Source organism: Solanum stenotomum, chromosome 9 (assembly GCF_019186545.1).
Source record: "Solanum stenotomum isolate F172 chromosome 9, ASM1918654v1, whole genome shotgun sequence".
NCBI classification, from domain to species: domain Eukaryota; kingdom Viridiplantae; phylum Streptophyta; class Magnoliopsida; order Solanales; family Solanaceae; genus Solanum; species Solanum stenotomum.
The window spans coordinates 40,121,510-40,134,601 of NC_064290.1; the positions used below are offsets into that span (position 1 = coordinate 40,121,510).

The window sequence follows — 13,092 nt, forward strand, 5'->3', positions numbered from 1 at the left end:
TTTCAAAAATTATTTTCTACTCTAGTAAAAATAAAAAATATTTTTCATTCATAAATCAAACACTAAAAATCTTTTCCGGAAAACATTTTCTACTCACCAACCAAATATGAGAAAATAAGTCAAAAATCAACTTGTTTTCCAGGAAAACATTTTCATGGAAAACATTTTTCATGGAAAACATTTTCCTTCATACCAAACACACCCTAATAGAACTCACGTTATAGCAACTTTTGATGTGGGATATGCTTGTATCATCTAAGAAATCTTTAGTGCATTGTGAAATGGGGTGTATGGGAAGAACTTTAGAAAAATCATTACTAAACTTCATCATAGTGAGACCCCATCGCTCTAGCAGAACGAACCGATACAGAAAATTGTTCTATCATATCATAGAGGCCCTGCAGGGGACCACTATAGAGGTCAGTTGGCCCACCATAGCGAACATGACATAGAAGGAAAGCCTGTTGTAGAAGACTTCAACAGATTTTATATCCAACACACTTTTAGATGTCATTTTCTCTCCAATTCCCAAAGACTCGTTCCTAAGCTTGAGAGATGCAATTGTTAACCTTCTAGGGTTTTTTCTATCATCAAGGTAAGTTCATTACACCCTTCTAACATCATTTAATTTGTTAGAACATACTTAGATTTATGTATATATGTATATACTTTTGAGCAAATTGCTTATTGATTGGTCTTTATACATGCTTGCTAGTGATGATATATATGTATGTATGTATGTATCGAAGGTTGGGTACCATGATATATGAACGAAGCTGGTCCCTGCAAATCATGGCTATTGCCATAAATAAATCCCTTAACATTTATGTATACTTTGTTTATTTTTGTGTAGGTTAATGGTTCATTGAGTTGAATGACTTATTATTGATAACCTTGTGATGATTATATTTAATAATTGTGAATTTTTTATTTGTTCAAGTCTAATCTACTTGTTATTTGGTTTATGTGTTACTTTTTTTTTTTAATTTGAGTCAGTCTATGATGCCCACCAGTACATAGTAATACTAACATCTACTCTTCTTTTGTTGAGTGCAAATCTTATTCATGGGGTTCCTCCAAAACCCCATATCTAGCGTAGACTGCATTTTTTTTATCACAGGGTGGTGTTCAGGCTACCAAGGATCATCTTACAATTCATGTCCATGTTTCATACACTGGGACATTCAATCTTAATTTTTAGTTGTTAGACATTTTAGTGGAATTGACTTAGTTAGGGGAGTTGTTAAATAAGATTTTAACTTATTTATGAAGTTTATTTATTTATAAAACTTTGTTAGACATAATATTGTTGATTTGATGGATTGATTTTAATTTTCCAAGTTTAAGTCTTAAGGGTTTCTCCATTGGAGGGTTAGTGAGTGACACACTCACGACCCCAATGTGCATGCATGCTAGTGTGTATATGTATGTTTCACATTTTTCTTATTATCTATTGTCTATATAGATAAATAATTTTTATTTATTGGCAGGAATGAAATATTTTTCTAAATTATAATTTCAAATTCATTATTGTATAATAGATAATTTTTTAGAAATTTATCATAAAAATATACCTCTATTTTAATTAATTCGTTTTTGTGTTACCTACTTTGAAATATATTGATAAAGTTATGACTTAGTTTTATTTTCTTACTTTTTGTGTAATAAACATTAGAGTTTTGATTATTATAAAAAATAAAATTCCTCGCTATGCTCATTTATGTTATTATAGAATATCATTAACTCTATACTCAATTAGTATTTCTTATTGATGAGTTAACTGTAGTATACCTGCAAATGACTTGCCACATGTATTCTAGTCAATTCAGGAGTATCCATGAGGTCAAGAATTTTCCTTGGATGAGCTTCTGCAGAAAAAAAAAAGATAAAAAAATCAACCAAATCTAATGTAGTTTACATATAGATAACTAATTTTATGTGATCTCATATTTTTCAATATATAATGTTTGAGAAGACTTACTCTTCATGCCAAGTTTTGAAACAACTTCAACGAATTTGTCATGAAGGGGATCTGTCCAAACAACTCTACTCTTCTTTGACGGTGGAGATGAACTCTGTTCACTTTCAGTCTCTTCACATTTTCTCACGGACTTGTCCCTCTCACTGTTCGACGATGAAGATTCAATATGAATTACTTCATGGGGGATTCTTTCATTGGTATTGTCTTGATTCTGTTGATTAATAACATGTTTGCCTTTATGATTCTTCTTTCCCACGGTAGCATAATTCCACAAATAATTAATATTGTTTTGTGATATGGGCTTCCCCATAAACAAAATAACTCCAGTACTCTCAAGCCCTTTCATAATTGTACTTTCTTTTTCATCAGCTGACAAAACTGGTCACATTCAATAATACAAATTTAAGTCATAGTAAAAACTAAATAAAAGGGACGAGGTTATATGAAAATAGCAAAAGCAAGCCTTTATTTGGGGTGGGGTTAATTTAATTTCTTTCCATCAATCATCAACAATGCTCTTAGGGTGAGTTATTTTATATATAACTATGTTATTGATCGAGAGTTATCAATAAGAAACTATTTTTTTTCTTATAGACATCTATTATACAACATAATTTCAATTCTAAGAAGAATATAAAGAATTATAAACTCACAAGCAACAGGAATGATAAATTCTTTGGCTATTTCTTGTTGAAGTTGAAAGCCATTCATTTCGGGCATGTGGACTTCTGTGACCACAAGATCAAATGAGAGGCCACTGCCACGAAGAACACCCAAAGCATCTTTTGCGCTCTTCACTGTCACAACTGAATTAAACCAAGAAATTATATTATTGTAAAACATATAAAAAGCTAAAATTATTGATAATACATATAGAAAATTTTCCAAAATCAGTTGATGAGAAAAAGAAGAAATTAAAAGAAACTAATTAGATGAATTGATGACTAGGTTTGACTTATATAAATCTCGATTGGCATAAATCTCAAATCAAAATATGATAACATGAAAAGAATAAAAACTATACTTTATTTTAAGATGATACAAGTGTCATCACAATATTAGATTTTAAACACTCATAAAATTTAGTAAAATGAAAAACTAAAGTTAAGTACCTTCAAATTTGGATTTCTTGAGAAAAGTAGCAGTAATGAGAAGACAAGTGACATCAACATCTACCACCAGACATCTGATTATTTCAAAGAGTTGATTGTTTTGTTCCTCCATTATTTCTTCTGGAAAAAAAAATTGATAACACTGATTTGTTTTAGATGTTTTTTTGTTGAAAGAAAACACAAAGTTAAACAGATAAGAACAAAAATGAAAGAGAACATTTTCTAATTATTATTTATACAAATATTTGAGTCTATCTTGTTGCACCAAAAGTCTATATTAGATTTGCTTACCAAGTTTTACCACTTCCTTTTAGTAGCTTATTTATTTTCTTCACATTTTTATTTATTTATTTATTTATTTTACCTTCTTTTTTTTTCCTAAATAAACAACATCACAGTAAGAAGCTACACCAACTTACCGTAAATTTGTATATATCCACAGTCTAATCCATGATTTATATAATTAATATTCCATATATGTACTTCTAATTTTTTTGAATTCTCACGGTCAAAGCTATATATTATCTTATCATATATATATTTCTTTTAGAAGAAAAAAATATCTTCTTACTTTTTTTCTTCACCTGCACAATATCTATCTTCAAGAATTTAATTATTAATATTCCATATATGTACTTCTAAATTTTTTAAATTCTCACGTTCAAAGATATATATTATTTTATCCATAAATATATTTCTTTTAAAATATCTTCCTACTTTTTTTCTTGCACCTGCACAATATCTATCTTCAAGAATTTAATTATTTTTGAATTGATAACTATCGGCCTATCATTTTCAATTTATTTATGAGTTATTATTATGAAATGGAAAAAAGAAAAGTTCAGAAATTATTTTAAAAAAAGTTCACTGCTGATATAGGGAAAAGATGTTATCGTATAAATTAAAAAATTGTTAAAGGAAGGAAATAGTTATTTTAGAAGAAGGAATTAATTGTCTTAAATTTAAACAAATCAAATAGTTGAGTAGTGATGAGAAAAATCTCAAAAATTAATTAAATATACTATTAAGTAAAATTCTGTAATATTATAGAGCAATAACACTCGATTAAAAGAGCTCCAATATTATACTACATCACAACAATCTGGACATCTTTTCCCTCATTCATCACTTGTCAAAATTGTCTTAAAAATTGCCAACTCAAATAAGTAAAAGATGCAAGAATCCTGAATTGCAAATCTACCTGCACAAACATAATTATCTTTCCTCTCATGTGAGTAAAAAATATTCACAATATATAAATATCAATCTTCTTATGATATTTATATATATATATGAGAAAATATATTATTATCTTTATTGTCATTGATGCACCAATTCAGAAAGTATCATACACTATTAATTGAAAAGTGAAGCATGTTTATTAGTAACCATGTGAAAATAAATACAAATCACAATTGCTCCTAGGACTTCTTAGTTCTATATCCACTTCAAGCAAGGAGAATTTTTCAATGAAGAGATGTCAGCATAAGAAATAAAGCACAAACGATACAAAATACTTCTTATATCACAAAATAAAATACCTTCTAAGGGTTTTTTTTCAATCTTCATAGACAAATGCAAATGTTGATGTTCAAAATTTAGTGTCACACCCCGAGCCTATACCCTAGATGTGACCAGCACTCGAGAGTCACCAAGCGAACTCTTGGGCTGGCTAACTACTTAGTGGAAGACTGACCCAAGCAGATATAAGCTTTAAAAACAGAAGTAAATCATTGTTTCAAAAATAATCAACTCAGATAATTTAAAAGCAATAATAGTTTAAAGAAAATATTGAAAGAATCATCAACACTCTCTATCTATGAAGCCTCTATAGTTCAACATGGATGTCGAGACAGGATCTACGACACCTCAAAACAATTAAACAGAAAGATGAATAAAATGGGGTCCCCCAAAATGCCAGGTGGGGGTCACCAAAAGCGGTCAAGGAATACAAAGTGATCTAGACGAAGTGTCTGTTGATGATCCTGAGTACCTGTAATTTTAAGATGCAGGTCGAATGACATTAGTACATTATATGTGCGAGTATGTAATATACCCGAAGCGAAATAATTGAACATAATGAGGGTGACACCTTGGAAATTGGAAAGTTGGATTAAAAAGAAAAAATTCAGTTTTGGGCACTGATGGTGTGACCTACGAGTCTCATCTACGGACCATAAGAGGTTCTATGGGACGTAGAAGTTGAGTCATAGAACTTAAGTTGAGTTTTGGAAAAAAAAATTAAGTTTCTGATGTTTGACCTAATTGAACAAGATAAATCATAGAAAGTTAGATAGGTCATAGGACTGACCCGAAGAATGATTAAGAGTAATTGGTTTAAGACCTCAGTCTACTAGAAGGGTTTGACGGGTCGTAGATGGTTCTATGGGACATAGGAGGGCTTCGTAGAAGTTCGTTATAAAACCTCAGAAGTTGAAAAGTCAAAAAGGAAAGAAAAATGCATAAATTTGACTAAAGCGAGTTTCTACAAGTCCAGCCTATGGACCGTAGAAAGGAAGTCGTAGACCGAGAGTTGAGTTTTGGAAAATTAAGTTTCTGAAGATTGGACCTATGACTTGACATGACGAACCGTAGAAAATTTTACGAGTAGTAGGACTGACTCGTAAGATTGATTCCGAAATTTGATTTAGGTTCTCAGGTCTATGGATAATTTTGACGATTCGTAGTTGGTTCAACTAACCGTAAGAAGATTCTGTAGAAAGGTTCCAGACCTAGTGAAATTTTAGAGTGAAAGTTGAGTTCTACTGATAGGGTCTACAAATTGTAAGAATTTTGACAGACCGTAGAATGGTCTCGTGGGAAATGATTGAATATTTGGGTTTCTGAAGTTGGTTCTACGGTTGACCAGGACATAGATTCAAAGCATTTTTAAACTCTAATTTATTTTATCCTGGGAGTTTTGTTATGATATAAACGTTTTCTAAATGATTTTCTCGCGAACAGTAAGCTAATCAAATCAATATGACTGGTGGAATATGGTATTGTAGCTATTGGTTGGTAAGCTTGCAATCAAGTTATTGCTATCTTATGAGCAGCTTGCTATACTCTATTAATGCCTTTCTCTGGTCTATCATAAGCAATCGAGCGGAAGTAGGTTTCTCTCTTTCTATTTACTTAATATGCAAACTCGCTTCGAGCCGAGTCAATGTTGGGGTTGGGTTGGTTGATCGCCCAAAATATGATTGAAATTCCTATGGACTGTAAGTCACAATTGTAGGTTTGTCCGACAGTTACTTTTAAAGTGTATTTGGGTCCTTTCCTATGCACTTAATGCTTATACTACACCATTTTGACCCTAATTTTAAGTCCTATAACTACCCTTCACCCTTAGAAATTTTCCAACTCCTTCATTCAATCAAATTCCAAAATTCTCTCTAAGGTTCTCTCAAAAATTTTCTCTCTAGACAAGGAAGAAGAAAATAGGGTTCTTTAAGGTCAAGTCTTCTTTTTCATCATTGATTCTAGGGATTCAAGGTCAAGGTATGTAGGGAGTTCATCAATGGGTTCCATTTACCTATTGAGTCCCTAAAGACTCTTCAATTCTCTAATTCAATGCCAACCAAATTGATTAAGGTTTTCATTGAATTATCATGGGTTCTATTTATGTTAATTAAATTTATTGAATTTGATCTTATTATGATTGCTTTGACTCAATTACATGCTTTCAAATTGAAATCACATGAACTCATGCATTGATCATGATTTTGACTATGAACCCTAATTTGCATGAATTTGAAGAAAAGCAATGAATCAATGAATGATGTTTTCATAAACTTATGCATGATTTATGAAAAGGAATAAATTATGATCTAGGTTGATTTAAGATGAACATCGATGAAATTGTGAAAGGTTTTCTCACATATGCATGAGTTGTGAAAGATTTTCTCACATACTTAAGAAATCATGAATGGTGAAAGATTTTCTCACACATGGTTTAAGGAGCTACTCTATGATGTTATTAGCTTGGATTAGTAACTTAATTGTATTTTTCCATGAATGATTATATGCTTATATTTATGACTATTCTGTTGCAATTTTTACTTAGCACCAGGAAGATATTGAGATGGAGGCTCTCCCGTTAGTAGAGGTCGGGTCTCTACTATCAATCTTCTTGTCCCTAACTACCCCCCCCAAAGGTTGTCTGAAGTGACATAGCTAGTGGATCCACCTAAGCTATAAGTTTCAGGTTGTTGTCTTGGCAAGCAATGTCATCTCTTTTTTGTGTGGGAGCAAGACATCGGATTTCATGTTGTAGCACACATGGTCTATGTTGGTGAATAGTAAATATCCCACAAAATGAACTAAGTTATTTTCAAGGTTTTATGAAGTTTTCCTCATAATTGTTAGATGCATTGACCATGTTCATGATTATGATTCTTCTTTAAAGATTTACTATATTTAGCTTGGTCATACCTATCATGTTATCGTTTATGTCCTCTTATGGTCATGTCACATGTTTTTATTGCATTCCCCTCATACTTAAAATAGTCCATGTACTAATGCATACTTGTGCCTATTTTATTTCACTAATATGGGGCTTGACGATTCATGTCTCTTCTTTCATGGCTAGTTGATCTCATTGACGATCAAGAGTTGGTTTTGAGTCCTCATGTTTCGAGGACCATGATACTTTTATTGCTTTCCTTATGTTTTGGTTTCCAGACTTTGTATATGGTGTACGTGTTACGTTCCAACCACTCTTTTGATGTAATAGATGGCTTTTCAAGACTTTGATGTACTTCCGCTTTTTTGTCAAACTCTTTACATTCTTATGAGATTTCTTGATTTTCTCTATTATGTCGTGTATATGTATGTCAAGTTGCTAGTGTAGGGCCTTTTGGGGTCTTATATGTCATGTCACATCTAGGATGTACTTTGGGTCGTGATAAACTTGGTATTCAGAGCACAATGGTTTAGAAAAAGGTCCTAGGAAGTCTGACAAGTTGCTTCATGAATGTGAAGCGCACCACATTTATAAATAGAAGGCTACAAAGTGTTTAGAAAACTCCGCTTCTTTCATTACTCTAAAGTCGTGTCATAGAGTCTATCTCTATAAAGAACCAAATCCAAATTGGGTTTGATCCTTTTCAGGATATGGCCCCTCAAAGAGCTTATATGAGAAGGAATGCGGATGAGAATGTGGAGTCGGAGGTTCCTCAAGTTCTGGTTTACCTTTTGGCCGAGCAAGTGACTCATGCTGAATTACGAGTCGCTTTCCAAGTGTTGTCTCAAGCGATGAAAGCTCAAGCTAATAGAAAGGCATTGAGTGCTCTCGTGAACCCAAATGTGGGTACGGCGACAAGGATAGGGGACTTCACAAGGATGAATCCTCTGAAATTTCATGGGTTTAAGGTTGATGAGGATCCTTAAGAGTTCATTGATGAGGTTTACAAGATAAGGTATTATGTGATTGACTACGGTTGAGAAGGAGGAGTTGGCCGCTTATCAACTTAAGGGTGTTGGTCAAGTGTGGTTTGAACAATGGAAAAGTGAGAGGGCGATTTATGTGGGTCCTCTTGATTGAGAGAAGTTTAAGGGTGCTTTTATTGATCATTTCTTTTGTCTTGAAATGAGAGAAGAAAAAGTGTTTGAGTTCATTAACCTCCGACTGGGAAATATGAGTGTGAAGGAGTATGCTTTGATGTTCACTCAATAGGCTAAGTATACTCCAACTAAGTAAGGTCTCACATTTTCTTTCTCAAAAGGAATGTACTCCTCCACTTTCTCATATTTCCATGAACAATGATATGATGTATGAGGATGAATACATCACAACACATACAACACAAGGCATAATCGATCCATCAAGGATTTCAAGTAGTATCAAGTTCCCAAACTTTGTAAGTCATGAAACGCGTTCTCAAATGATAGGGATAATGGAGGGATCCATTTGAAATCATGTTTACCACTTAAAAAGCATTTCCTTCATTTTAAAATATTTCAAAAATCAACTCAAGCTCCTAACTCGGACATCTCAATGTCATATAAAAAGATAGACCACACAATCCCTCGCTCGGGCAATTACTCAACTATCACAGTTTTCAGCAACAAATAAATGTATCACACAAGCCCTCATACAGGCTAAGCATCACAAATATGTATCATAAGAAATAAATAAGGAGTTCAACACCTACCAACTTCTAAGACTCATACTACTACTCATTTCACAGTTAACTTCCTAAGAAAGGTTAATTACTCATCTCAGTCTAAAATAGGGATAGTCAAACGTACCTCGAAGGTCAAAACTTCACTCGAACAACTCTATCGAAGCACTTCCTCAACCACACGAATCTCCAACAATCAAGAATGGATAGAGTTCATCAAAAGGAGTCCAAATATACCCATATTAATTGGATTAGAAATGGGGATAAATTAGTCCAAAAATCACTTCGAAAATTGAAAGGATAAAATTAGATTTTTAGTTGAAAATCAAGTTCTACAAGTCAAGGGGGATTCATGGTTGAAAATTCCATTAAAATCGATCAAGCAACGAGCTCCAAATTAAGAAAATTACAATTTTCTAACTTTGGGGGAAAATCCCCAAAACCCACATTGAAATAAAGAATTAAAAGTTGTTTTGGATGATAAAAAATAAAGAAAATGATAAGGGGTTGGTAGGGGAACTTACCCCCACGAATTTCACCAAGAAAAAATTTCAAGAATCGTCTCTCCTAAGCTCAAAACGAGTGAAAATTGGGAAGAATCCTCAATTTAATTTTTTTCTAGGTGAAATTGGTCATCTCGATTGCAAGCCACTAATTCTCACGATCGCGAAGGGCACGAAATATTACACCGCGATCGTGAAGGCTAAGTGAGAGAAAGGTTCATCGCAAGCCTAAGGGCCGCGATCATGAAGGTCAAAATGACATGCACCAGAAATTGAATGCCAACAACTCAACACAAGGAAAAATGCCCCATAATGGACACTCGAAAATCGTTTGGAGTCTGATAAAAATAAATTGGACATGCTACTCCACTAAATTCAACTTTCTGGACTCAACGGAATCGTCAAATTTATGAAAATATGTCAAATAACGGAATTACCCTTTCGGACCACTCTTAAGGTTTAAAACTTGACTTCTTACCCAAACGCCCAAAACTCATCCTAAGGCCTCGAAAACCTTACCAACCACTTCACTAACTCTAATTCGACGTTCCGGACGCAATGGAACTAACGAAATTCTCATCCGACACTCGAAACTAAAAATATTAAACAAAGTCAACCCTATCATGAATTCTCAACTCAAGAGAGGTCAAATCACCAAAAATACACCCGATCACATCGGAGACCACACCAATCATTCCCGAAACACAAATTAAACATGAAAATGCTAAGGGAAGGAAAAATGACCATTTCATAGTTAAAAACAATTCACAAAAAATGGGACATTACAACCAAGCTACTGCTATAAAATGCACGAGTTTCATCCATTAGTTCCGCTCCAACGTGATTGAGGATGGGTTTTTGAAGACGATATTCTACTACTTCCAAATAGAATGTGACTATCATCTGAGACTAAGGCGTAATAATAGTAGTACTTGTTGTAGTAGTAGTATCGAACACTTAGCATAGATATACACTTTAAGAAATGAAAAAATGTGAGTGATGAAGTGGTAAATATGCAAGTGCTTATGCTATTATTTTCAAATGCAGATGTTATTCATGCCACTATATAATATCAAGAATAATTTAAACAATCAGATTATAGAACTTCAAAGAATATATGTCTTCTCGAGTAGCTATGAATAAGTTTTAGTCTTTATTTTTGAATTCTAATTATGATAAATGCCAGAGATATTTTCCTAATTAAAGGTTTTTTATTTCTCTTTTTTTACACAGATGGAATGATGCTTTTGTCGAGAACTTTGAAGTCACTTGTAGGTTTTATTACCATCCTTTACTGGATATTTTGATTAGGGGTGTTCGTCAGTTGATTTGATATGATTTTGAGACATTGTGTTTCTGTATTTTGTAGTATTCAATTTTTCTCTGGTCTTTTTTTTACTTTTTACCCTCCCTAGGAGCTCCCATCCCTTTGGCTTCCTTGGAGGCTCGAACTCGCAACCTTCGGGTTGGAAGTGAGGGGTGCTTACCATCCGAGCGATTCCTTCCCTCTGGTCAGTTTCAGTTAAATAACTTCAATTTGTTTGCATTGCTTACTTTGTTTTATATACATGAGTTTCTGGATACGTGTCCCATGTAATTTGTTAGAACTATTTAAATTTTATAACAACATGCATAAGTAATAAAATGTAACAATTATAAATAAAGCTTAAAATGTGACAAGAAATTTCTTCCATTTTAGTAATACGTGATGATATTAATATTCAACTCTTCTTCTTCTCATATTACTGTTTTATTATACTTTGACTAAATCTCCTGTTTAACTTAAGTTAGTTGTATTCTATGTATTTAATGCTTGACCAAGCCACACCAACAATGATACATCGATTTCGCACATGTAGTTCGATCCCAGCGGACAAGACAGATTTACCCTTGGAAATAGCCAGTCATGGTGATTTCCGTGGATATGCAATGTTTTCTCTTTTGTAATACATCATGTAATATATTAGACATGCTCCTCATATAAGGATCAACCAAAAATAAGCTAATTAGACCTGATAATCTTAAATTTTATGTACAACTCTAATAATGCATCAGAAAAATAGACTAAAAGGACAACATAAGCAACATGCTCAAACAAAAATGCTAAGTACCATGTGATGATGACATCTCACCTCCTTCTATGCTCCTCTCTAGTATGAAACACAACCTTTTAATTTCTAGAATATTAAACAGCCATACAGACAATGCTTAGAATATGTACCTCACACGACAACATGGATATTGCTTGGAGTAGCCTGACATATGGTATCACAACATTTTCTAATCCCTCATTAATTATTGTTTGAAACAACTATCAATCCATGAATGCGCTTCCCGGTGGAAGTATAGAAAAGAAAGAAACAACTTCAATAACCACTTCAGCTGAAGAATAATCAAAGTGTTACAATTTGAGAATGTACGTCATCTATATATATATTACATTCATGAGAAAACAAGTTCCAATGTTTTTCAATTGACCTTTAAATACCAAAAGACAATAGCAGATTTACCTTATACTAGAAGTTGTTAAATTACCTGTTGCACTCCCACGTAAGTCACATAGTTAAGGGATCCAGTGTTGCATCTCACAACTGTAACATTGTTCGACACATCATGAACGGACTTATCAAGGAAACACTAACTTGCAGCATCCACGAACGACCTCACACACAAAAAGCAAACAGTTAAAAGAATATTAGCTTGTCACGCCCCGAGCCTACACCCTGGACGTGGCCGGCACTCGAAGACCATTGCTGGTCCCCAAGCGAACCCTTATCCTGGCTGACTCCAAGCGGAATACTAACTTAAGCATACAAGAGCTTAAAACTAAATAAGAGTTTATAAACTCAACTTTACAAATCTTTAACTCAAAAGAAAACTCTGTATAATAGAATATATATACAACTCGTCATAAAAGGCAACTTTAGTTTTCAAAACATTTAACAAAATAAATGAAGAGACTTCTGAAACTCTATTGTCTATCTATGAAGCCTCTAACTGATAAAGATGGAAGCCGGGACAAGACCTACGACCTCCTAACAACTGATACAACTGAAAGGTAAATGAAATCCTCCGGAAGCAAAGAGGCTTGTCATAGCTAACTGGAACTCCCGGATGTATCAACGAATCTCCTGTTGATGATCCTGAATACCTGTGTCTGCATCATAAAAAGATGCAGGCCAAATGGCTCAGTACGTGGAATGTACGAGTATGTAAGCTGGAAATCTAAACAACATAGGCTAGAAGAAAAACTGGAATAAACTGAATAACTTACCTCTTTTCAAACTTTCTCAACTCAAGGAATACTCAAAACTACTCAAACTTACTCAACTCAAAAGATAGATACTGGACTCAGAGACAGATACTCAACT

The 13,092-nt window shown here is 33.4% G+C and overlaps 1 protein-coding gene across 1 annotated transcript in view; it reads right to left on the bottom strand.

The window, feature by feature from the left end:
* Nucleotides 1-3,276, bottom strand: part of LOC125876847 (two-component response regulator ORR26-like) — a 5,485-nt gene extending 2,209 nt beyond the window's left edge. The window contains exons 1-4 of the mRNA XM_049558104.1: nucleotides 3,094-3,276; nucleotides 2,635-2,787; nucleotides 1,982-2,359; nucleotides 1,792-1,868 (exon numbers count right to left, since the gene is read on the bottom strand). Of these exons, the coding sequence (XP_049414061.1) occupies nucleotides 1,792-1,868; nucleotides 1,982-2,359; nucleotides 2,635-2,787; nucleotides 3,094-3,205 (720 nt within the window). The 5' untranslated portion in view covers nucleotides 3,206-3,276. The remainder of the gene's footprint in view (nucleotides 1-1,791; nucleotides 1,869-1,981; nucleotides 2,360-2,634; nucleotides 2,788-3,093) is intronic.
* Between the last annotated feature and the right edge of the window lie 9,816 nt (nucleotides 3,277-13,092).